This window comes from Myotis daubentonii, chromosome 20 (assembly GCF_963259705.1).
Source record: "Myotis daubentonii chromosome 20, mMyoDau2.1, whole genome shotgun sequence".
Lineage (NCBI taxonomy): Eukaryota > Metazoa > Chordata > Mammalia > Chiroptera > Vespertilionidae > Myotis > Myotis daubentonii.
This window is the reverse complement of record NC_081859.1, coordinates 5,502,110-5,529,175: the sequence shown is the minus strand read 5'-3', so window position 1 is coordinate 5,529,175 and position 27,066 is coordinate 5,502,110. Positions and strand designations below refer to the sequence as shown.

Here is a 27,066-nt window from a genome sequence, read left to right as displayed (position 1 = left end):
TCAGCTGGTTGCATGTTGTCCCAGGCACCAGGAGGTCACCGGTTCCATTCCTGGATTCCTGGTCAGGGCACATGCCGGGGTTGTGGGCTCGAATCCCAGGAGGAGGCATGCAGGAGGCAGGCGATCCATGTTTCTTTCTCATGGATGTTTCTATCTTTCCCTCCCTCTCCCTTCCTCTCTCTGAAATCAGTAAAATCATTAATAAACAAAGAACAGCTGAAACCGGTTTGGCTCAGTGGATAGAGCGTCGGCCTACGGACTGAAAGGTCCCAGGTTCGATTCCGGTCAAGGGCATGTACCTGGGTTGCGGGCACATCCCCAGTGGGAGATGTGCTGGAGGCAGCTGATCGATGTTTCTCTCTCATCGATGTTTCTAACTCTCTATCTCTCTCCCTTTCTCTCTGTAAAAAATCAATAAAATATATATAAAAAAACAAAAAAAACATACAAAAAACAAAGAACAAAAAACCCACAACCAACCAACCCAGAAGCAACCTAAAATGTTAACAGAAAAACACCCAGATGACAAAACCTCTACAGATGACAGCAGATGTGAAGAACACAGCAGACTCTACTTACAGGAAAAATTCTCCAACACAACCTGGAATTTTAAAAGTTGCAAAATGTAGGCCTTCTGAATCCTGTTTACATTTCGGTGTCTTGCCATGCACCCCTCCCCCGAGTTGTATGGAGATATTTAATCTTGGCGAAGAGTAGAAATAGTTGTAATTGTATAGACATGCCATCAGAGAAAGGTCTTTAGAAATCAGCATTCATAATCAAACTTGTACTTGCTCTTTTCATAAACAGACTGGCAGTCGCCATTCACCGGAGGGCCGAACCTGGCAGTCACACAGAAGCTTTGGTTATGGCTCTGGGATGAGTTAACCGCTCCAATTTATACCTTCACCCTCCAGGCTGGACAGCCCGAGTCCAAATGCCAATGTCAACCTGGGAAAGTGAGCCACTTCGTTTCCTGGCACTGAATGAAGTGCCCGAATCACGGAACAACTTACAAGTGGCACCTCAACTAATAAAAATGGAGCGAATGCTTTCCTCTTTCATGACAAAACAGACCAAGCCAACAAGCACCCGAAATAATAACAATGCAGTCAAAATAAGGGTGTTAAAAAGGACAGTAAGCAACTGGGTCTTTCCAAAACTTTCACTAGGAAAGATGAAGACTCCTGGGAAATCCATGCGAGAGACAAGTCCAATACTGATCTCATTCACCTCCTGAGGTCGGTACAGGGACATGAAGATTGCCTCCACACCAAGTAGACACGCATGTGCACCTTCTTAGGTTGCTGACAGGAATGTTTTTATTTTGTTTTTTTTTAAATATATCTTTATTGATTTCAGAGAGGAAGGGAGAGGGAGAGAGAGACAGACAGAAACATCAAGATGAGAGAGAATCACACATCGGCCACCTCTTGGCACGCCCCCCACTGGGGACTGAGCCCACAACCCAGGCATGTACCCTTGACCGGAATCGAACCTGGGACTCCTCAGTCCCCAGGCCGACGCTCCATCCACTGAGCCAAACCAGCCAGGCCCTGCCAGGAATGCTGAACTGAGCAAAAGCTGGGGACAGCCGCAAAGCTGGCTTTGGTTGCAGACTGTTGTACGCTAAGCCCCAAGAAATGATTAGCGATCACCTATGGTTCTGAACCGGCTGCTTCTTCCTCAGCCCTGACGGATGGCTCAGGGTCGGCAGCACGGCTTCCTGCACTGTTCTCTGGTCTGGCGGCAGGGTCCCCAGCACAGCCAAAGCCAAGATGATCTCATTCTGTCATCAAATCTCAGTAGAAAAAGAAAAATCCATGTCTGAGCCCCTGCACGCCAGCGGGGTGGGCACGCTCCTCGGTGCCATGCTCAGGGGCTGTGCTAAAGCGGACGCCTCCATGGATAGCAGGACATGCCACCCACAAGCGGGCAGGGGAAATCATCTTTTTTTTAAAATAAAATATATTTTATTGATTTTTTAGAGAGGAAGGGAGAGGGATAGAGTTAGAAATATCGATGGGAGAGAAACATCGATCAGCTGCCTCCTGCACACCTCCTACTGGGGATGTGCCCGCAACCAAGGTACATGCCCTTGACTGGAATCGAACCTGGGACCTTTCAGTCCGCAGGCTGACGCTCTAGCCCAGCCGTGGGCAAACTACGGCCCGCCGGATCCGGCCCGTTTGAAATGAATAAAACTAAAAAAAAAAAAAAAAAGACCGTACCCTTTTATGTAATGATGTTTACTTTGAATTTATATTAGTTCACACAAACACTCCATCCATGCTTTTGTTCTGGCCCTCCGGTCCAGTTTAAGAACCCATTGTGGCCCTCGAGTCAAAAAGTTTGCCCACCCCTGGTCTAGCCACTGAGCCAAACTGGTTAGGGTGGGGAAATCATCTTATAGAAGCCAGTGCTTTCCATTCACCAGCAAGTCTGAAAAGTTTTAATCTGTTTAACTCATGAGGTTAATTCACAGCAAAACTTAAATAATCAGCCAGAAATGGTTTGCTCGTTTTCTTAATTTTTTAAAACAGAAAAGATCATTTAAAACATTCCTTCTTGTCCTACCCAAGTGATGAGATGCAGAACTAATGCTTCAGAGAGGAACTTATCAATGAAACATCAACAAGTTACAGATAAACATTTTAATTGATTAAATATATATTTTCCAAGATCTCTTTGAAATCGCATTTGAACTGTACTAATCAACAGCCAAAGGCAATATAAAAGTTTAAACCCACAATGTTCTGACATGGACACGTGACAGGAACCGCTATGTGAAGTCACACACACTGCTCCCAAGAACAATAATATTTTAGAAGATAATTCATCTTAACATGTGCAAGGACAGGTCTGTAATCAAAGGCTGGAAGAAATATATATTAGTGCCTGCTTTTTAAAAGTTTATTTTACATTTTAAATACAGTATTTTCTCATTAAAAAAACAAAACAAAACACAACAAAACAGCCTGGAAGTGCCTAACCCCGTGGTTTCTAGACCGTATGTACATGAGAGCTGACGGACAGCTGACAAGTGCTCTAATGTAACAGTGTGAACGTCTATGAGCTGAAACTAATCAAAATGAAAAAACACAGGTTAAGCACTTCTTAGGAAAAATAATCCAGTTTCCAAACAATAGAAGAGAACAGTTAGGTATGTACAAAACCAGGTATTAAAAAAACAGAAAGAACGCAGCACACAAAACCAACAGCCCCTTCCTTATGTAGTGAACTGTACCCACTGCAGGGGAGCCCGCCTACAGAGTGACTTAGGATCTGACATGTAAAAAATGGAAGTATTTCAGTAACAACATAGAGTAACATTACGTGTGTATATTGCCATCGTTGTCATTTTCTATCTGTACTACCCTCCCTCTGAAAACAAGAATCTCTAGACTAGTCAATCACTTATATATACCGGAGGCAATTAATTAACCCACATTCGTTTTCAGTGAAGAAAACGAAGGTATACCTCTTCCCATCAATAAAAACATAATACAGACTAAAGCCATAAAAAATTTAAGCGTGGGCATATGCACGTCCAATTCTCTAGTAATTCCAAGCGGAAATCCTGTAGGGTTTGTGCCTAAGGAGTAACAAATTAAAAATGAGCCGTCTCTGGCAGTGATCTCCACATTAGTGCAATGTTATTCTTCATACACTGAATTATATTTAAATGATTTTCTCTATTTTTAATTCAGTGGGTGGCAATTTGAGTTTACAAAACTGTTTATGTAACTATATGCTTGTGTAGAAAGCAGTTTCAATTGGAGATGCTCTTACACAAAGCCAAATCAAGACAAAAATGAGTGGCTTTTGGTCTGCTACGGGCAGTATACACACCAAATGAAGAGGACCGTGAGCCGTGGAGGCGAGGGTGTTGAGGTGGTCTACGTGTGCTGACACTTGCATCAGCAATCGGGTGTGGACATTCTATTTTAAGATCATCTCAGAAAGTAACTCCCTGTAATGTAACTCTGACCTAAGCAGCTGATCCCAAAGCAAAAACCAATCTGGGTCATTCACAACCACATCAAATTGAAGCAATTATTTCCCACTATAATCTGTGAGGTCTCGAGTTTTTAAGTTTTAAAAATCGTGATCTTCCCAGTTGTGTGCCTCGGGTAGAACACTAACGTAAGGATTTCACGAGAGGGCGCTGTAACGGTGGGCTCCCATAAACACATCGGGCAGGTAGCAGGGGACTAACCCAGCGGGATGTTTATTCTGGAGACTTTAAAGATGTAACACGCAGCTCATGGAACTTCCACATCCTCTAGGGCTGCTGCTGGCCGGCACTGAACAGCGGGCTAAGTCTGAGGAACCCCTTTCACCCCGAGGATTAATGCTAAAGAGTCTCCAGGAAGTCCCGATTCTCAACAAGAGTTCACAAACCACCAGACCACCACAAACACTGACTGCAATGCTCCACAAAAGTCCAAAGAAACCTCCCAACTAAATGCCATCTTCCGCCCAGCCCTAGACCCAGGCTCTGCAGTAACAGCTTTATCTCGTATAATAGACTCTGTAGTAGACTGACTTTGACCTCCACAAAGAGTAGGAGTTGTCGAACTTGAGGAGGTAGACTCCTCTCCCTGGGTATTGGTGGCTGCCGGCGTACACCTCTTCGTGACAGTCCCGTCGGTACACAGGCACAATCTCGTCCAGCAAGGGCTTGTTGGCATTCTTTTTGGCTTTCTCTTCAGATGGGATGTTTTCTGTGAGAAAGAAGAGAGACAAATCATGCATTTCCATCAAGCACTGAAACTCCACCCTTTCTTTCAAAACTGCCTGTTAGGAATTCACTTAAAAAAAAAAAAATTCACTTGCCCTAGCTGGTTTGGCTCAGTGAGTGGAGCGTCGGTCTGTGGACTGAAGGGTCCCGGTTTTGATTCTGGCCAAGGGCATATGCCTGGGTTGTGGGCTCGATCCCAGTGTGGGGCGTGCAGGAGGCAGCCAATCCATGATTCTCTCTCATCATGGATGTTTCTCTCTCTCTCCCTTCCTCTCTGAGATCAATAAAGATGTATCACTCATTCGTTCACACGGATGAGTCACTGCTATGTGCCCAGCTCTGCCTGGGCCCTGGGAGCCCAGCGGTGAACATCTGGCTGTGGAGCGGCTGCATCCTCTCCCTCTCTGTACGCTAATCACTGCTCCTATTTGTGAGCCTCACTTTCCCCTTCCAAGCCATTCAATTCCCAACTGGAAGGACCGCCCTCATCTGCGTAAGGCCACAGACTCCTCCTTCTGCTCACCGATCTCGAAGTCCTCTCTGCTGTAGGAAGGGAGGGCACCGAGGAGCACTATTATCTTAAATGTAAGGACTGAGATGAGAAAACCGTAAGAGGTAGGCACTCAGAGACACTCTGACAATTCAATTATGTTCACTAGGCCTGTGTAATCTAGGGATGATCCCAGTGACAGAAATATGAGCTCTGGTTCTAGGCTGGCCCCAGTCAATAGTTTCCGTGTAATGACATAAGGTTAGAGGAGAGGAAGCTAGATGTAGAAACCTACAGGAGGGAGACAATTATACGCCAGTTCAAAAGTCCCAACTTAACATATTAAATATAAACAGCCTCAAGGAAAATACGTCAAGGGAATGTTCAGCGAAGATAGAAGACTTTCAGATTTATAACATGGCAGAGTGAATGTGGTGACTGTGTTAGCTGCATGGTGACTGTCAATGGCTACTGCCAGGAATTTTAACAAAAAAGTCTGACAAACTCTCAGAGTCCAGAGGCGCCTGAGGCAACATGATCATGAACTCTATACAATGTGGCATCCTCGATGGGATCCTGGACATTAGGTAAAAACTAAGGAAATGTGAAAAACGATGTACTTCAGTTAATAATAATGTATCAGTACTGGTTCATTAGTTATGATGAATGTACCACAGTATAATGTACAATATTAACAACAGGGGAAATTGGGTGCAGGGGTGGGGAGGGTGGGGGTGTAATATGGGAATTCCATGTACTATCTTTGCAACTTTTCCTATCAGTCTAAAAATAATCTAAAAAAGAAAGTTGTTAAAAAAAGAGAAAAGATGATATAAACAGGACCATATCAGATCACAGCAATACTTAAAAATTAATGTCCTTCATTTACAAATGAGAAATACAAAGCCATTCCAAATGTTCACTGTTGCCTAAAAGGATATCCATGAAACAGATCATTGGTCCATTAGTTCAAGACCCAAATTTTGTTCAAAATCTGTAAAACTAAAGTTACTAGGATGGATGAACAACGCTCCTTTCATCACTTTAAGCAAAGACTTGGGACTTGGAAGCAAGAAAGTGGAGACTTACAGTAGGAAGATGGGTTACACCCACCACACTTCAGAGACAACAAACTCCTCTTTCAAGACTGAATGGAGAAAAAACCACAGCAACAAACAAAAACCCGGACTCCTATCTACCTGAGCCGAGAGGATCCCCAGGAAACACAACGTGGACAAGCCTTGGTGGCTCGGTGGCCTCCACAAGGAGGCGCACGCATAGGGACCAAGCAGCTTATGAGCTGCCTCTTCCAACAAGAAGTTGTACGCACGCGCAGCAAGCACTTCCTGGGGGCGATCAATGCTCACTGTGGCTACTTCACATTAATACAGAGGTTTCATGGGTTAGTTTTAGCTGCCAATTGTTTTAAGGTTCAAAACAGCACCAGGAAGGTCATGCCATCGTCCACTTGAGGGGCATTCTAGATTAGATCTGGGATATCAGGGTTCTCACCTCTAGATAGGTCCCAGCCATGTTTACAGTGCTCCTCCCAATAGCAATAACCCCCAAATTATTATAGCTGAGGGCTCAGACTAGGAAGGAACCTACTTTTAGAAGCTCTTCAGCAGGCAAGCCAGGAGAAATACTCCTGTACCTGCTCCGGAACAGAGAACTCTTCTGTTACTTACAAAGCTCTCTGTAAGTAGAACTATCTGCACACACGCGCGCGCGCGCGCACACACACACACACACACACACACACGCACACACTTTCCTTCGCAGACGTCTGCCAACAGTCTGATTGCAATGAGTCCCTGTGATGACCCAGAAAGGCCAGCACAGGCTCAGTGCCGGGTCCTGAGGTTGCTGAGACCGTGGCCCTGGCACCTGCTCTGCTCTCTGTCTCACTTCTTTTTGCTTTTCCCTCTTGTATCTTTTCTTTCGGGTTCAGTCAGGAACATGTGTGGACAACGCTTCACCTTGCTGGTGGCCCTCAGAAATGAAGACGGCTGGCGACAAAACGCTATGGGAGGCACAGCAGCTCTGAAAGGACACTGCCCCGTATGTTTCCACGCGTGGCCCAGGCTGGGGCACGGTGCGGTGACATGATTGTGCTGCTCAGAAGCTCACGGAACTCTGAGCCTCCCCCCACACACTTCCCCCGACCGACTGCCTCTTTAAAGTGACCCCCTCTAGTCCCTCAGCCTCTTCAGGAACGAGCGGCCCGTCTACAAGCGTCTGAACAGCGGGCTCCCAGGACCCACGAGAAGGTGCTTTCCATTCGCACCGTCAGCTCCCTCCATGTCACTCTCCACCGCGGCAGCAAACACTGCAGTGCTTACTAGGCACCGTGCACAAAAGCCCCGAGTTCTAGCCTGCTATGTGACAATATCGAGGAGACCATCTTCTCAATTAACAACCAATACATTTGATAACCTACTTCCTAGACTGTCCTTGGAAACAATTTTGTCCACTTAGAGCAAATAAAAAATTACCTTCTAGTGAAACAGGGAAGAGTGAGTGATTTTTAAAATTTGTATGTCTTGTAGGATGTTCTAGTGAGTTTCTGTACTTACATTAAATTTTTTTAGAATAGTGACCTAAAAAGCTAACATCAGAAACAAATTTAAATAAATTCCGAAGCTGGCAGAATTTCTCGCTTGCGCCTTTGAAATTTTTCAAAATCACCTTGCACGTTTAGCTTTCACACACACAAGGCTGGAAGTAAAATACTATTCAGGAAGCAGAAATGGCCAAACCAATGGCCCAACAGACCTTGTTCAGGCACCAGTCCCTATAGGAGCTGGCCTCTCACCGCCTTCCCAGCCAAAGCCCCACCCCTGTAGGGAGCGATCCTGCCTGTGAAGTGTTAATCAGGAGGCGGAAGGCTGGCCGGCCTCTGAACCGCTGCCCCTTCTGCCAAGACACAACCCAGCAGCTACTGAATATGGACCAATGGCTCTACCTTCCTCCTCCTCCTCGTCATCGCTGGATTCGCTGACATGCACGCTGACAGCAGTGTTCGGAGAGTCTGTCCATTCAAAATATACCCCAAACCCAATGTCATAACTGTCTGTGGCAAATTCCCAGAAGAGATAGGATCCTTCTTCGTGGGTGGGTACGCGAACAGTGACCACCTCTCCTCGGCCCACGGTGATCACGGAATCCGCGTCCTGCCGGATCTTCTCCTTAAAGTCTTTGATCTGGGGTCGCGTCCACATGGATGGAGCTGCTATTACTGGAAGAGAGTCTGAAGACAACAGAAATTACAACAGCTACAGGGGAGGAGCCGTCACCTGAGGCAGCCCAGCCGCATGCAGGCACCCAGGGAGACACGGTCTACCGGATGGAGGACTCAGAGGCACATAAAGGTCCCCCAGGGAGGTCTCCCCAAGTTACTTCCCTGAACAATGTCACAGGTGCCCAGAGGTCAGCACGCCACTTCAAGTAAGACATGTGATCCGAAATCTTAGACGTGTTCCCCCCCCCAACACATGCTAATTACATATGGGGATTTAGAAATAACCATGGGAACTTCCTAGCTGGGCCTTTATCAGTTTTTATCTTATCTATAACAAAGAAGAAAGATCTGGCCTTAAAAAAAGAAGGATCCGGACTTAGCAATAAATTCACTTTTGGATATGGACTTTGAATAAGGTCTTCACCTCTCAGTAGCTCAAATTCCTAGAAGTTATTCTCGAGGAACTCAGAGAAACAGAAAAACTCGGGCAGAAGTGGAACTGCCAGGGACTCAGTAAGGAGGAGGCAAGTCTTGCTGCTGAGCAGTCTCCACACGCACTGGACTACTCAACGGGTTTCCCAGAGTTCATCACAGAGCTTTCGGCCAAGATTCATTTTAAAATACTGATATATTGTTAACAGGGGAAAAAAGGGGGCTGTAAGCTAAGGCATTTCAAAGTCTTTTCTGACACCGTTTTCTGTTACTTGTTCTAAAAGACAAGGAAGATCTCTGAACCCGCCGCCCCTGAGCACTGTCACCGAGTGCTCCTCTCTCCGTCTTACTGAGCTGATGCCCATCTTGCTTCTGATTTCTCAGCTCAATGGTCCCTCCCCAGCAAAGCCTCTGGCGACTTCTCTGACTAGGTCACCCCCCATGTTACACGCGCTCAAACAATAATAACCCTCTCTCCCCATCAGTGCTAAACAGAGCCACAATTTACAAGTGTGTGTGCAGTCTGCCTCACCCCAGTACTCCTAGCGCACAGGAAATTTTCAACCAACTGCTGGATGAATGAATAAGTTGCCCATAAAAAGCCAGGAGACCTTGAAAATGCTACATGATCTTCTGGGCAGCATGGTACTTCAGTCTCAAAAAATACACTGTAGTATATGGGAGCCAGCCTGCTAGATGGCTGCCAGTCCCCTTGCCTCGGGGTGTTCATGCCCCTGTGAGGTCACCATCCGAAACGCCCATCAGGTGGTACCTGTGGCCAAGAGAACGCACGGAAATGTGGTGTGTTACCCCAAGGTCAGGGCACGAGAGACACTGCCGCGCAGCTCTGCGCACCTTCAGGGCACGTGCTCTGGAGGAAGCCAGCCACTGCCGCTGTGGTGAGGGCACTTAGCAGCCAAGGTCAGGGCACGAGAGACACTGTCACGCAGCTCTGTGCACCTTCAGGGCACGTGCTCTGGAGGAAGCCAGCCACTGCCGCTGTGGTGAGGGCACTCAGCAGCTCCAGGAGAGGCTTCCCCAGGCAGGAAGTGAGACCTCGGCCCACGGCCAACCTGAACTTGCCCGTCGGGTGAGGGAGCCCTTTTGGAAGCAGAGCCTCTAGTCCCAGTCAAGCTTCATAGGACTACAGTCCCAGCCAACACCTCAACTCCAACCTCAGGAGGGACCAGGTCCACCACCACTCAGCTAAGCTGTCCTCCATCTATAATTCAGATACATGAAATCAAAATGCCCACAGGAACTGCGTGAGATGATACATGTTTATTATTATTTTAAGCTGCTGAATTTGGGGGCGATTTGTCACACAGCAACAGATAATCAATATATAGATCTGATTTCCCCCTCTACACTATTCTTCCAAGGGTCACCAGAAGCACAGATTCAGACTAAACAGAGTGAAAATGCATGCAACTCTTGCACACATGTACTTGCTCTCAGGTCTAGTGAACATGACCTCCTGACTTTGCTTCTCATGGCGTCTGGATTCAGTCATGTGGATGTAATACCTTTTGGTCCATTCTCCAGGGCCTCTTCTGCAGCTTCTGGCTCAAGCTCTTTCTCAGAGTTGTCAGTGTGGGTTTTGGCCTGTCCATTAACTGACATCATATCACTTGGTACAGCTGCATTCATTTTCGATGATGTAGGCGAAGGAGCCCCCGCTGCTGCCACCTCCTGTTGTTTCTGTAACGCTGCCTGCAGTGGGGAAAAAGCGAAGACACACTGACCCGGAAGGCTAATAAATGAGACACTTGCCCTGGAATGCGTTCTGACCCATGTATTAACACGACCAAAACATTCTGCCCCAAGAAGTTACTAATAAACCTTACCAGTTTTTATCCTATCTATAATGAATGGTAATAGTACAATATAAACCAACAGTTAAAAGTGATTAAAAAAATCAACGTGAATGAAAACCTGTAACTGAGAATCACATTTTGTTATCTGAGGATCACTAGAAAAAGTAAAGAGGAAAAATTAAAGTAGGCAGAAATAATCAACACAAAATAAAATTATTAAGGGCAAAAGCTGGACACAGTGACATTTGTCCTTAAAATTGAGAGAAGAGAATCTTGATAAAATTCATATACATGAAATCAAAATGCTCTCTGAGGTAAAATGGGAGAGTAAAAACATCTTAAACCCAAAGGACAATTATTTTGTGATATTCCCTTTCCTTTTTTTCCTCTTCTTTTCTTTTCTTTGTTTTGTTAATCCTTACCCAAGGGTATTTTTTCCATTGATTTAGAGAGAATGGCTCAGAGGTAGAGAGGAGGAAGGAGAGGGAGAGAGAGAAACATCGATGTGAGACAGACAGACACATCGATTGGCCGCCTCTTGCCAGGCACTGAACCCACAACCCAGGTACATGCCCTTGACTGGGAATCAAACCCGCGACCCTTCACTGTGCGAGCCGACGCTCCAATCACTGAGGCACACCGGCAAGGGCAGGGCATTCCTTTTCTTCTATCAAGATGATAAATACTAATACCAGTAGAAATATCAAAAGCATACAAATCATAAATGTACAGCTTGATTGTTTTTAATAAATCAAACATACCCATGTAACTAACCCCCAGATCAAGACATTATCTGCATCCCAGACCTGCCCCTGGTGCCCTTTCCACCCCACCCCCAAGAGTAACAACTATTCTGATTCATAGCACTATAGTCTTCTTTGCCTATATTGAACTTTACATAAATGGAATTGTGTAATATATGCTCTTTTTTTGTGTCTGACACTAATGCTTAAGACTAGGGGGAAAGGTATTTTAGGTTAGAATATTAAATTTCAAGGAATTTAAAGAGCTTGGCAAAACAAAGATTTCTTCACCTAATAAGAATTTCTTCACTCAGATTTGACAGGTAGTAACCGCTTTATAAGTGAAAATTACTCGAATAAGGAAAACTTAGCCAAATTGAGTGTAAAGAGGCATTTTATGCCACTGCAAGATGTCAAAGAAAATGTAAAATCAGTTACCCTCCAAATGCACAAAAACTTTCACAGAGTAGCTATCTCCTCACCTTACTCCTCTAACTGTCCTGTGAGGCTAACAGGACAGGTACCAGGATTTCATCTCCCTTAGTTACTGACTGGGAGGAAGCAGAAAAACCAGAGCAGCGGTTAACCTGTCTGAGATCCAACAAGATAATGGCAAAGCCAGGGCACAGTCCAAGTGTCATCTGACCTGGTCCCATGTTCTATCCCCCAAACCACCTACTCACACTGGAAGCAAGCTGTTTGGGGGTGCGCAGTTGGTGGGGGACTAGCAATGTGTTGCAGGGAGCACTGTCTCGCTACTGTACTTACACAAAGTCAAGATGGACCAGCCAGTAGCCTTAAGGGCCGGGGTCCTCCCACTGGAAGCTGTCCAGGCCTATGACAGCACACTGCCCGAAGGACATCCTTGAACTAATGCTAGTTACCAAGTCCTCCTGGCTCCAGGACCACGACTGGAATCTACGTAGACTCAGTGGAATGACATTAAGCCCACACAACTCCCAGATACACCTCGGACGATATACCAGCGGCCACACTGCCTGTTGCTTGAGGATTACATTTTCTTTCATAATTGTCGATGCAACATTAAAGTCTCCCTTAATAAAGGTCAGCTAAAAGTGACTCTATACCTGAGGCTAATGCAAAATTCATCAGCGACTGTTAAAAAAGACCTGGGGTTCCAATGAAACGAGACACCCCCTGAGGCTGCAGGCTGAGCCGCCTCCCATACCTGCTGCTGGGCGAGCTGGACTTGATAGAGCTGCTGCATGTACTGCTGGTAGTGCTGCTCCTGCAGCTGGCGGATGAGGATCTGCTGCTGCTCGTAGTTGCCCGGGTACTGCTGGGCTGCGTACTGCTGGAACTGCACGGCGGTCTGCGAGTTTAAAGCTGCCATTATCTGCTGCCTAAAACATGAAAGAATAGACACCAGTCTGGCTACAGGAGAGCGGTCATGACAAAATAAAATGCCCTTGTTACTTATTTTTATAATTGACACCTCTTAGAAATGACTCAGCTAGTAATGTATACCAATCAGCATGTGTCCCAGGCCCAGAAGCAATTTAAGAAAATGAGCATGATCTCTAATTTTTTACTTAGGTTCCCAAGGAAAATTTCGGATGGAGAGAGAGAATAATAATAAACACACCATCATTATCACCACCAGCACATCTGTTAACGGTTATGTGCCCTTACTATGTACCAGGCAGTGTTCAAGGCCCTTCCCTGGACTGACCCCCCAGGTCTCGCCACTGCTTTTGGGGGTAGGGTTTCACAAGAGGAAATGGAGGTGTTAGGGTAATGGAGGCTAGAGATTACCCTGCTAGCAGATGCCAGAACCAGTGCTGAAGGCAAGGCGGACTGGCTCCAGCCTCTGCTCTAACCACAAAGCTGTGAGAGGACCGACTGGCAACTATGGCCCCACCAGGAGCCGTAGCCATCGTCTCTCTTCAAAGCAGATGGAGGCCTGGGCTGATCTGCAGCTTTCCTGAGGAATGACTCAGCAATAATGCAGAGAAACCTCTGGGCTCCCATGTCCTCTGGTTTAATCCATTCGCCCTGCCACCTTGAGGACCCCGGGCCTTCCTCCCAGTGTCCTGTGGGGGTCAGTCCTTCCTCCTGGACCCACAGCTCCTCCAGAACAGCAGCTTCTGAGATAGACCAGGAATGGTCTCAGCTCCCACGCCCTGTACTGGGGACACCCGGCACAGGCTAAAACAACCAAACTCCCTGTCCCGGGAATGTGAAACTGGGTCTCTCAGATGCCAGCCAGTCTCTATCAGATGCACAAAAACAAAAACCATCTAAATCCAGGCTGGACTAACCTGTGGGTACCCAAGCAGACAGCGACGATTTGCAGAGAACAGGAAGGTTGGAAAAGAGACACCAAAGACAAGAGACCATGCGGACTCAGGGATAGGGAGCAAGCGAGCAACCTCAGCTGCTCAGTCCCTGGTTCTGGAGTGAATCCCAAACCCTTTCAATACCCTTCACTCCTTTTGCAGCCAGATGCTGCTTAAGACGAGGCCCTCTGTGGCAACGCGACACTGGCAGAAATGCTAAGTAGCTAGCGCTGGTCCACCCCGCAGCCGCCCGGATCAGAACGATCCTCGGCACATAGTCAGGCCACAGCAGCAAGGCGTCCGTTTCTCTCGCTTAAGCTGAAGCGCACAGCCAGCTTACTTCTGCTGCTCCAACCGAAGCCTCTCTTCTTCCAGCCGCCTCCTCTCTTCCTCCTCCCGCCTGAGCCTTTCTTCTTCTTCTTTCCGACGTTTCTCTTCCTCCTTCTGCAGACGTTCTCTCTCCTCCTCTTCCCGCCGCCTGCGCTCCTCCTCCTCCTTCCTACCAGGTACAGGACAGAGAGAATGAGCCCCATACAGACATCCTGTTTAAAAGCAACTTCAGACTTTATTTCACAGTGACATGGACGGAAACTTTTCAGAAAACCACACAGTATCGAAATCTGAAATGCACACACTTAACATATAGAACCAATCACACAATATACAAGATCTCGGCCAGAATTACTACTACTCAGATCATGACGAGGTGCCTACCCATGCCCCACGGCTCCCCTCGTACACATGCTCACAGCACCACACGCTTTTCCTTCAGGCTGCTCCTGTAACTGCAATGAAAGCCGTGTGGTAAGTTCAGCACTACGTCCATCTGCCTTCCCCATGAAGGTACATGCTGCTGAAGGGTAGAGACAGCCTAGCTCACCACTACATTCTCAGGGCTTAGCACAGGGCTGGAAAGAGAAGCAGCTAACACACTTTAGAGGAATGAATAATCCACCCTGAAATGCCATGCACCCATAAAAGAAGGCTAGAACTGCTGGTCTAATTTGTAAAGACATTTAACATATCTGTTTCATGGAAAAAAACAAACCACACACACACACAAAAAACCCCCAACAAAAAACAGGTAAATATACAGAAAAAGGTCTAGAGAAAAAAAAAATGACCTTTGAAAATGTATACATCTTAATTGTGTCAATTTTTATCTATGGAGAGAGGAGTGAGATTAAAGGTACGGTGGGAAGGAAGGTTTTCAGATTGTGTTTCATACATAAAAATAACTTGTATTGCATTCATTTGTGTATTGTTTCAGAAACTAAAAATAACTTGAAAGCTTTTAAGAAAGAAAACAACACTTGGAATCAAGGTGCAGCCCTTCCCCAGCGGAGCGCTCCCCTTCCCCATAACCCGTCTCCCAAAGGACCACAGATTCCGGCGCGAGGAGTGGATGCCGTCCGCGTCTAAGAGCGTGTGGGGAACAGGGAGGCTGAAGAAGGGATGAAAGAGAAGATTTCTGAGAAGTCTCAGAAAACACACTGTTTCTGGTTACCCCACTTTTCTTTCCAAATTCCTATTAAATAATTAACCACACACCTGAACCACAGCCAAGACTCAACATACAGTAATAAAATGACCTACTTTTAATATTTCACAGCTGGTATACAGGGCAAGTGTTCCACAAGCCAGAGCTTAAGCTTTAGGATAAAAGAAGTCTAGTCTCTTCATTTTATTTTATATTTTTATAGACTTCAGAGAAGAAGGGAGGGAGGGAGGGGAGGAGGGAGAGAGAGAGAGAGAGAGAGAGAGAGAGAAACATCAACGATGAGAGGAAATCATTGATCAGCTGCCTCCTGCACATCCTCTACTGGGGATCGAGCCTGCAACCTGGGCATGTGCCCCGACCCTGAATCCAACCATAACCTCCTGGTTCTTAGCTTAACCACTAAGCCACACCAGCTGGGCAAGGAAGTCTAGTCTTTTAAATGCCTTAAAGGAATTCTATATGGACTTTACCTCATGACAGAAATTTATTTTTAAAAGGAAAACTACAGTTTTCTATGTTGAATAGGCACTTAAATATTCAATTTATTGTTAAAAAGGAACTTAACATCACTACACAATGCACCGTAGCACATAAATCAATTTTCCAGTAAAGGGACCTCATTACATTCTTACAGGAATCGAAACATTTCCTTTGGAGAAAAATGACCTTTGAAAATGTATTAAGCTACTTCCTATCCTCTTAAACAGGAAATTATATCCAGCGCTCTGTCTTTTGATGACTCTAGAGTTATAACTATAAACATAAAACTGCATGTGCCATAATACAGTGATGGAGAAGTTTACCTTTCTATTAAATGGCGCCAAACTGCCACATTTTTATAATTCTTGTGTCTATTTTTTCCTGGCTTCTGGCTTCTCCCTCATTATCAGGCTATTTTCTCTGCTCATCTATTATTTCCAATCCAGGTTCAGGTGAGAAACCAAAGAACCAACTGTTTCTAAAGTAGTGTAATATAATGTGAAAAAATTTGGTTTTATAGCGTCATTTTCATTATGTAGAAAATGTAGATAGCCGAAGTTATGAAGAATATAGCCTCTGGATAAATAAGTGTTAACTACCATCCTGCTGCACTCACAACGATGAAGAATCCATAAATACAAAGCGCATCCAGCAGCGGCCCCTCCAGCCCCTCGAAACAACGAATAAGCCATCTGGAAGCCAGAACCAACCTGGAATGTGTGTATAAGGCCTACCGTGCTTCACAGCCCGTAAGCATGATACGAAGTATGAATATTCTAGAAACAAGGGAGGCAGCCGCAAAGGGTGTGTCGGACCAGAGGGTAAGGAGGAGAGGGTGGCTGACTTGATGGTGCTTGCTCAAAAATTTAGTGTAATGACACAGAAGGAACGCTGCCCGTGGATAGGCGGGTCCTCTTGCAGGGATAGCCAGACAGAGGCAGCAAGCCCCAAACTCAGGAATATGTATCTGCTCACATGAGGAAGTCTGCCAACTGCCCTCACTGTGGAGCCAAAGGCAGTCCACACCTGATCTAGAGCACTCCATACAGCAAAGGCCTCCACACACGGGGCGGGACAAGGACCAGTGCTCGGGGCACCCAAGCCTCACCTCCTCTTTTCTTGCTCTTCCTTCTCTATTCTGTGGGATGTGACGTATGTTGAGAAGAGATGGCAGCACCTGTTTAGGAGCTTCACAAACTCCACCATGGCCTCCTCCTTAGACATGTTTCCCAGCGCTGCCCATTCTCTCCTGGAAGGAATAACAAGAAAAGTCACCTCCTCGTCTTGAGGATGAGAATTCCATTAAATTGAAACCTAAACATGAACAATTCTCAATCATAACTAAAGTGAAGAATAATTCTATTATACACAAAAGGTGCAAAACTTCCCGTTTCAACAAGCATATAGTGATTTACTAAATTAGCCATGCCACGTACAACCCAAACTACAACTTAACCACTGCACTGCTGATCATTTCTGTACTAGCAAAAGCGTATCTGAATTTTACTTATATTTTAGCCTTAACTGAATAGTCAATGTATTCCTTTTTGTCACAGCTCTCTATATGTCCCAATAAGGAAATCAATTACTACATCTTTTAAATGGCAGCTTTTATTATTATTATTATTAGGAAGAATCAAATGAAGCTGTACTTGTCTTATGTTCATAATCAGATGAGTAAGCTTCTTCCACAATATTTAGCCATAAACACCTCCAAGCCCAAAAGAGATAAACATCTGAAGACTCCAGAAGCTGCAAGCAAAAATGTTTGTTTCAGTTCTAAGCTAATGAACCAGCTATTTGCATTGTCACCAATTCACTTTGTACCGTTTTCAACACTGTCCTCGTTAAATTAATAATACAACAAAACACTGACCTCCTGTCATTCCCCAACACATCGAAGAATCCAACCTCAGGACCAGTGTCGGGGTTATACGGGCCCAAAAGAACCTGCTTATGCAGCGCCACGAGCTTCAGTTTTTCTTCGTAAGTTGGATGAAATGCTTTGCCATCTTTTTCTGTAAGAAAAGAAAGAAAACCCAGAAGGAAAATAATTAGCACTGGAAAAATGCATAATTTTCAGCTGCATGCTCAAGTTTTGCTATAGGTATGTCCAAGCTGCCTACGAGAGATAGAAACACTATTATAGTGAGACCTTTTTCAAATACTAAATTTTAATAACCTTTATGCGGAATTTTTTAAAAATGAAGCCAAGTACCAATATTTGTTAAAATGACTCCAGCCCTATCCGGTTTGGCTCAGTGGGTAGAGCATTGGGCTGAGGGCTGAGGACTGAAGGGTCCTGGGTTTGATTCCTGGTCAGGGCACATGCCCGGGTTGTGGGCTTGATCCCCAGTAGGGGGCATGCGGAAGGCAGCCTATCAATGATTCTCTTTCATCACTGATGTTTCAGTCTCTCTCTCCCTCTCCCTTCCTCTCTGAAATCAATAAAAAATATTAAAAAACAACAACAGAACAACAACAAAAAAAAACCGACTCCAGAGAAACCAGTCTGTTAAGCTACAGTCAGGCACACAGATATAAGGGTACCACTGACATCTTTTATACATATTAAACATGTTCAACAATCATTCTTTAAAAGGTCTAAAAAATAATTTTGAATCAATCATTTTCAATATGATCACACATATACTTTGAAAGGCTATATTCAAAACGTTTCCATCCTGCTGATGCAGTATGACGTGGTAGGAGGGGCTTTGGAATCAGACAGCCTAGGTTTAAATCTCCTCTCAGACACTTCTTAGGTGTAGGACATCTAACCTCTCAGATTCATCAATCAGAGAGGAGTAAGGAGTCCACTGCTACTTCAGAGGTAATAGATACTATTACTATTAAGAGTAATAACTAGCCCTGGCCGGATAGCTCAGTTGGTTAGAGCATCATCCTGATAACACCAAGAGTAATAACTACTTGATCCTTTTCCTTCCTTCATAAACCTGACCTTTTTAATTGCTTTGGTTTCCACTTGGTAAAAAGGTCAAATGAGTTAATTAATAATATGCTAAATTCCAGTGGTCAGTTCACAATGAGACAGGCCAGTAAACCAGGACAAGTGGAATAGGGAAACTGAGTCAGACAGCTGAGCAAACTGGCAGAGCAATTTACAGCCGGGTACAGAAGGTGACCTCCCTAGAGCTTCAGTTGTATTTCACCTCCAGGACGGGAAGAAAAGCAGCAAAACCAGGTGGGCAATGCCAGGACCGAGGGACCCCCTGCCCTAGCACTGACCCATCAGTGGAGACCACGACCCTGAAAGAGCATGCCTAGAAAATGGATGAATATTCTGCTGTCCAGTAACAGGAAGACTTTATGGCCTGTGGTAGGCATAATAATAGCCACCCCCATGTCTACATCCTAAGCCCAAATCTGTGGATACGTTCGATTATATGAAAAAGGGGAATTAAGGCTGCAGCTGCCTTACCCTGGACTTCCCCGCCTTGGCCCAGTGTAATCACCAGGGTCCTTCTCAATGGGAGGAGAGAGAGGGTCTGAGGGAGCCGGGAAGCTGGTGTACAGCTTGTACCCTCCAAGAGGAGGAGGGACCATAAAGCCAAAGCGTGCAGGCGGCCTCTAGAGGCCAGAAGAGGCAACAGCTGCTTTCCCAGCGCCTCCAGGAGCACAGCTCTGCCCACCACCCCACTTTCTTTGAACCCAGTGAGACCTATTTTGAACTTCTGACCCCAAAAACTCTAAGACAGGAGGTGTTGTTTTAAGACACGAATTTTCTGGTAGTTTGTTACAGGAGCAATAGGAAACCAATACAATACACAAAACACATGTTCCCAAGCAATTAAAAATAGAAATGGCTTCTAGATCATGTTCTTATTAAATTCATAAGTTTTAATAAGACAGCATAAATAATTTGGTAGCAGCATTATAATCACTGTTACCACGACCTAAGGTCTGAAAGATTAAAATTCCCTTCCACCTGAAATTAATCATCACAAGGTTATTAGTCTCACACCTCAATTGCTAGAGTACATTTACGGAGAAATCATATTTTCCCTTCTGTCTGGAGGTAAAGGTAACAAATTATTTCAAAGTCCCATCTAGCCTTTACTTGATGAAATGAAAGCCATCAAATACATGGGTTGGGAAGGATATTAAAGCCAGGTGACTGAATGGCACAACCAAAGCTCAAATCTGCCCTCCATATCTACCTTGGCCTCCAGTAATTTGTTACTATTTATACAGTATAGAAAAGATGTAAACTGTAACATCAATAACCTAAAATGCTAGGGAGAAATAAAAGTATAGAATTTCTGTATGCTGTGAAGTGATGTGCTTAAACTAGAACTATAAAATATTTTATATAAGCCTCATGGTAACCACAAAGAAAAAACTGTGGTAGATACACAAAAGCAATCAAAGCGTATCCACCTAGTAGTTACTAACCCGGGCTCGAACACTTCCTGGGGGTAGTAACTCACTGCCCCACAGCAGTCTATTCCATCACTGGACAGCTGTGATTTTCACTTCTTCATTCTGAGTTGATCTATTTCTAGTCTTCAGCATTACATAAAACGCATCTAACGGACCTCAAAAAAGCCACAAAAGCCCTGGCCATGTGGCTCAGTGGTTGGGATCTTGGCTGGTACACAGAAAGGTTGTGGGTTCAATTCTCAGTCAGGGCATATGCCTAGGTTGTGGGTTCCGCAGTCAATGGCTAAATAGCAGCTCTTATGATAACGAGGGCAGGGATTTGAATTCCCACCCTAAGCCTTGTGCTGCAAAGTGCAAGCAGCACCCAGGGATCGCTCCTCTGTGCAGAGGAGAGCAGGACCATCTCCCCTCCCTCATCCTAGACACCGTATTTCCCCCACAGCAGCTTACAATCACACTTTTGCCTCACAGAGAATATGCTACTTTTGGAAATATTAAAATCACACCTCACCCTGGCTGGTGTGGCTCACTTGACTGAGCATTGTCCCATGCACTGAGAGGTTACGGGTTCCATTCCCGGTCAGGGCACATGCCCAGGTTGTGGGCTTGATCCCCAGTGCAGCAATCAATGTTTTTTTTCTTCTTCTTCTCTCTTTACCTTCCCCTCTAATATCAATAAAAACATATTTAAAAAAAACAGCCACATCGCTCCCATACTGAGCTGAGAAAAAACCTGAATGATAAATTCTTATACTACTTACAAGAAAGTATAATACAATGCAATATTGCTGAGTCAATGAGTATGAAACACTGGGAACTGCCTATCATGGCCAAAGTGCTTATTGAAAGTTGACTTTCCCCCCCATTAAGTCAACACACTCCACAATAAGTAATGTCCTCGGCCACAGAATACCAATTGCCAGGTACTATCTATGAGTTTATATATGTAATTTCTTATAATTCTTACAACCCTTTGAGTAAAGGAAAGCACGAAGTTTAAACTGAGTGGCAGAACTAGGAGAGAGCACCCCCAGGGAGTGCGGCTCTAGACTCAGCTTCCTAAATATGAGCAGAGTAGCTCTCATTCTAGTTAACTGATAAAAGTAAACATTACCTCCTTCTGGGTGTTGGTTACCAGGGTGTGTTCCGTGTGAAAAGTCATCAAGCCATATACTTATGATTTGTGTATTTTTGCACAAATCATCTGGCAGATGCTAAAATCACACATATATCCTACATAATGAAAGGCTAACATGCAAATTGTCCCCACGGGCGGGAGTTCGACCGACCAGGAGTTAGATGTGCACTAACCACCAGGGGGCGGCACAGAACATGGTGGGTGTCGACGACACAGCTGGCAGTGGGCAGCAGTGGAGGTGCTCCTGGCCCCAACGAGAGTGGGACCGCGGGGATGTTGGAGCAGGTGAGCAGGTGGCGCCAAGACAAGGTGGGTGTGAAGGGAGGCTCTGGCTGGCAGCCAGCAGCTGCTAGGGACCCTACCCATGCACGAATTTCGTACAATGGGCCTCTAGTGTGTGTGTGTGTGTGTGTGTGTGATCCTATAATTTGAGCATCAATAATAACAGCTAAAATAATAAAATCAAGTGTTTAAAAGCATGAGTACATAATGACATTAAAAAATTGTCACCGTTTGCTTGGCCGGCATAGCTCAGTCGTTGAGAGTTGACCTATGAAGCAGGAGGTCATGGTTTGATTCCCAGTCAGGGCACATGCCTGGGTTGTGGGCCTGATCTCCAGTGGGTGTTGTGCAGGAGGCAGCTGATCAATGGTTCTCTCTCATCATTGATGTTTCTCTCCCTCTCTCTTCCTCTCTGAAATCAATAGTATACTAAAAAAAAAAAGTCACCTTTTGAGGTTGTTAGAGACACTCATTATTTTGAAAATAGAGAAAGAAGCATTTACTTTCCTTTCCTATTTGAACTGTACCCCAAACCAAATAGTATATGAGGAAAAGTATTACAGTGACGGAAAGACAATTAGAATACCAACATTTTTCAATCTCTAATGAATTAAAACACATTGATTTTCAATTTATAAGAGTAAAAAAACAATTATTAGGTTAGCTAAACGCAGGCTTCCCGCAAAGTCTCCTAGTATGTTAATAGGAATATACTATTAATACCAATGTTTTTGATGGGCACATTTACTTCAGTCCTTTGGAGGGGATTCCCTGCCACTACATCAGTATTTCAAACTGACAGCAATGTTATGTAGGGATTCAGAGTAGATGCTTTCTCACACTTTACTTTTCCAGATATCTGAGCGAATCTCAAGAAAGTGATCGTGTGTAGAAAAACAAAATGAAAAAACAAAAAGAAAAACAAAATGAATCTTTCCATCAGCCCTTAATATTTTCAAGCAAATATATTAAAGAAGTTCCAGGGAGGGGGTTGGGGGCTGAGTGAAAAAAGGTGAAGGGACACAGACAACAGCTTGGTGATGGCCAGAGGGAAAGGGGTGGGGGAGGTGGGAGAGGGTAAAGGGGGGAGGGGGTGGTGGAGGAGAGAAAGAGACGGACTTTGGGCAATGGAGCACTGCGCAGTGGGCAGATGATGTTTTGCTGAGCTGTACACGTGAAACCTGTATGGTTTTGTTAACCAATGTCATCCCAAGAAACTCAATTAAAAAAAAGAAGTTCCATGATGTGATAAGGCAATAGGGTAGGAACCACCAGGAACAGGGCTCCTCCTTGCTGCTCATCTCCTGCTGCGGGAAGGACTGTCTCTGGAACCAAGCCGGCCTCTTACTAATAATAACCGAGTGGCCTTGGGCAAGCTCCTCAACTAGGAAACCAGGATGATCCCCTCATGAAGGGCTTGTGCAGCATTAAACAAAACGGTGTAGATACAGCTCTCAAAACAGTACCAAGCTTTCAGCGAATATCTGCTCAGTAACTGGTGGCAATTATTACTCTGGAATTTAAAATTAATGCAACCACCTACCAGCTTAATATAATGAGGTAATGAAGTGTTACAGAAGGAAACATTCACCCCTAAGAACTCTGAAAGCCAAAGTACAACTCCGCAAGTTAACGCCATCCAAAAAGTACGAAGGCGACAATAGAGCCAACCGATTTAGTGCTTACCCAGCTTAATCTTGCTAAACTAGAATTGGGCAACTTTACTCCTCCGCTGAAAACCTTCACTGTCTCCTGTGTACCAACAAAAAGGCTCTTTACAAGGCATTCACCGGCCCACGGGCCCGACAGCTTACCTTGCAGCTCCCTCCCTGGAACTACTCCCTCCCTGGAACTACTCCCTACCTGCCCTTCCCAGACACACAAGCCTTGCCCTTGAGTGACTCCCGGCCTGCCCCCTCTGGAATGGCAATTGCTCCCGGAGCCCCCACAGTGGACTGCAGCTGTCACTGGGTCTTTAACTCCTCCTTTGGCCTCTCAGTTCCTTAACAGCAAAAGGGAATGGACTATTCATTCACAGTGGTGACCTAATTCAAAGCTTTATCCATAACAAGGGCTCCACAATGTCTGCGGTTGAGATGGGGAAATGCTAACTTACATGTATCTGCATTTTCATCTATTATTTGACTTTTACCTTCAGAAGACTGAAAGGATAGGTAATTGACATGATGGTTCAGTCACTGGCCTGTGACCACTGCCACAGGGATGGAACGAGAAACAGGGCTCCTGATTCCCAGCCCAAGTTATTTTCAATGGAAAAAGATACCCATGCTTTCAAGAGTCATATTTATCCCACAGAGGAAGATAAACAAGTGTAATGCTATTGCTAATTCTTGTGAGATTCTAGTACAAATCCACAGAATAGTGATCTATCTGAAGTCCTTGCAAGGCTGATAAAAATGCCAAATATTACACTGGAAAATTTCACATTAAAACAAAGGCAGCAGCCCCCTTACCCCTCTTCCCATCATTCCTCTGACTGCGTTAGGACCCTTTCCTTCCCCTCCCCCAATGAGGCGTCTCACATCCTAATGGCCTCTTCATTGCTAACGCAGAAAGGTAGTTTTTGATTGCTATGCTGCTATTTCTCCTTTTAAGTGCTTGGATGTTGCTTTGAAAGCCTAACTTAGGAAGGGAGTGAACCATACCTATCAATGTAGCTTTTTTCCTTTAAGGCAGCGGTTCTCAACCTGTGGGTCGCGACCCATTAAATACATCCTGCATATCAGATATTTACATTACGATTCATAATAGTAGCAACATTACAGTGATGAAGTAGCAACGAAAATAATTTGATGGTTGGGGGTCACCACAACATGAGGAACTGTATGAAAGGGTCTCGGCGTCAGGAAGGTTGAGAACCGCTGCTTTAAGGTGACTGATAACTAGGCCCCCCAAATTACAGGTTCCCCAGGAGTCGTACTACTCAGCAAAATAATATTACGGTTAGACCACTACGTCTCAAGTCCGAGGCATCAAATCCAGCTCCGCGTATATAAATGGACGGAAACTGAGTCTAGAAAACTTAGCTGTCTAGGAATTACAGTAAATGGAATCCAAGGCTTCCTGACTCCAAAGCAATGCTAAGTTTACCGCACATGGTACAGTGTTTTAATCTTTCAAAGATGATACCACTACCATTTTCAAATAAGACAGGCTCAGATGATGAGATTACCTATTTGTGTTTTTGTTGTTAGTCAAGTGGCAAAAGCTAGGATTAGAAGCTGGTTCTTTTCTATTCTGACGTACTTCTGCTACAATATACGTTAACCTTCCCGAATCTGGGAAATTACATTCTAAGAATAAAATTTGAAGGTAAAATGTAGTTATTAATCATTGCACAGAAACCATCAGGATTTTATATCTGTGAGAATGCATCATCACTACAGGAAACCCTACATTCAAGGGCCAAGAGATCCCAAATCCAAGGCTGGATTCATTGTGCAATGATGATGAGTATTTCAAGGGTAAACGTCTTTTTTTTAAAAATATATTTTATTGATTTTTTTTTTACAGAGAGGAAGGGAGAGGGATAGAGAGTTAGAAACATCGATGAGAGAGAAACATCAATCAGCTGCCTCCTGCACACTCCCTACTGGGTACATGCCCTTGACGGGAATCGAACCTGGGACCCTTGAGTCCGCAGGCTGATGCTCTATCCACTGAGCCAAACCGGTTAGGGCTCAAGGGTAAACTTCTTAACGAAAAGTGCAACGAGTGTGGCACGATCAACTGTTCTGGAACATGTATGAGAGAGAGACTTTCATTAGCCTGCACGACTGAAGTTGTTTTTTGAGAAAAAGCAACTAACTTGCATGCATGCATCACCACATTGAACCACTCAACTTCAGCTGGTAAAACATGTACCCCCAAGGGTACCCCCTCTGGGGAAAGTGTCACAAATACAACGGTTCTGGAATGTGTAGGGAACCTAGCAACTCCCCTTAAAGTTTCCTGGGCTGAGGTCTCTCCTCGCCCAGGCAGCCCACGAGGTCCCACTATCTCGAGGAGATCGAACTAACGGGCTTCTCATCACTTTTTCCCACTGACAGGCTCATGTGACTGGTATCGCCACCATCTGACTCAGTGAATCACCCAATTACACACACACACACACACACACAACCCCACACACCACAATCTTGCTCCAACAGTGGTTCTCAACCTTCTGGCCCTTTAAGTACAGTTCCTCATGTTGTGACCCAACCATAAAATTATTTTTGTTGCTATTTCATCACTGTCATGTTGCTACTGTGATGAATCGTCATGTAAACATCTGATATGCAGGATGGTCTTAGGCGACCATCCTGTGCAAGGGTCGTTCGACCGCCAAAGGGGTCGCGACCCACAGGTTGAGAACCGCTGCTCTAAGAAGAGACATTTTACAATTCTGCGAGGTGCACGGGGTGGGGGGTGGTGGGGGAGCACTTTTAAACCTAACGCTGAGAATTCGCTCTTGGCTCACTGCTTTACGGGGTAACATTTTAACCTTCTGCAAGTTCCTAGGACAGGGCGAGCATCCTTTCTCCTGGGAGTGTGACCCGCCGGAGGGGACGTGCGGGCGGAACACGCCCTCCTGTCGGCCACACCGGGAGTGCCAGGTGCTCAGATCCTGCAGGAGCGCGCGGTCCCCCCGCAGGCCCGGGGAGGGTGTGCAGCCCCCGACGGAGAGCCGCCTTCGCCCGCGGGAAGGGGGTTCAGGCCGGTGGGGTGTGACGTGCCGCGCCAGAGAAGCAGAGAAAGAAACGCGGCGGTGAAACAAGAAAACAACAACAATAATAGTAACAGTAATAATAATAAGAATAGCAACAAATAAATTCCAGGATGGGGTCCGCTGGGAGAGAGCGGGCTCATGCTTCCACCCCAGCTCTCGGAAACCCGAGAAGCCAAATCAGGGAAAACGCCCGGTCCCCTCGGGGAGGCGGCCCTCGGACGGCGGAACCGAGGCCCCAGGCCGTCAGGGCTGTGACCCAGCGGCCCAGCGGGCAGGGACGAAGTTCGGGAGCCGCCAAGGACGGAGCCCGGCTCGGGTGAGACTGCCCAGCCCCGCCGGGGCCCCCGCCGGGCCGGGCCGGGCCGCGCTCCCGGAGCGGGCGGGGCGGCGGGCTCACCTTTGAAGAAGCGCAGCGCCAGGCCGTACAGCTCCTCCAGCCCGAAGCCCCAGCGCTGCTCCAGGCACCGCGCCTCCTCCGCCGCGCCCCCCGCCGCCGCCCCGGGCTCCGGCGGCCTCCCCGCGGCGCTCGGGCCCCGGCCGGCCCCGGGAGGCGAGGGCGGGGGCAGCGGCGGCGGCAGCAGCGGGGCGCCCTCCGCGCCGGGCCGCTCCTCCGGGTCGGGGCTCAGCGTCAGGCCGTCCACCGACACCTCGAGGCGCTCCGCGCTCAGCACCGCCGCCATCTCCGGCTGCTGCGCCTCCTCGGCGGGGACAGGCGGCGGCCACGTATCGACTTCCTGCTGACCTCTCACCCCCGCTGGCCGA

At 46.0% G+C, this 27,066-nt stretch overlaps 1 protein-coding gene and 2 long non-coding RNA genes across 4 annotated transcripts; all 3 read right to left on the bottom strand.

The window, feature by feature from the left end:
* Positions 1–2,639: 2,639 nt before the first annotated feature.
* ACBD3 (acyl-CoA binding domain containing 3) lies at positions 2,640–27,066 on the bottom strand. Of its 2 annotated transcripts, XM_059677457.1 has the most exons (8): positions 26,702–27,063; positions 17,625–17,766; positions 16,857–16,997; positions 14,108–14,266; positions 12,657–12,831; positions 10,434–10,620; positions 8,200–8,484; positions 2,640–4,727 (listed from the first exon to the last, which is right to left on the bottom strand). In XM_059677457.1, exons 1-8 carry the CDS (start codon positions 26,982–26,984, stop codon positions 4,516–4,518), a joined length of 1,584 nt encoding a protein of 527 aa, XP_059533440.1. In that variant the 5' UTR covers positions 26,985–27,063; the 3' UTR covers positions 2,640–4,515. The 2 variants fall into 2 exon arrangements, with proteins under 2 accessions (XP_059533440.1, XP_059533441.1); XM_059677458.1 differs by lacking the exon at positions 14,108–14,266 and having other exon boundaries at positions 26,702–27,066.
* LOC132222470 (uncharacterized) lies at positions 4,840–8,192 on the bottom strand. The gene is made up of 2 exons (XR_009450236.1): positions 6,987–8,192; positions 4,840–6,946 (listed from the first exon to the last, which is right to left on the bottom strand). It is a non-coding gene; the product is annotated as an uncharacterized LOC132222470 (long non-coding RNA).
* LOC132222471 (uncharacterized) lies at positions 11,118–12,649 on the bottom strand. Its single transcript, XR_009450237.1, has 2 exons — positions 12,236–12,649; positions 11,118–12,006 (listed from the first exon to the last, which is right to left on the bottom strand). It is a non-coding gene; the product is annotated as an uncharacterized LOC132222471 (long non-coding RNA).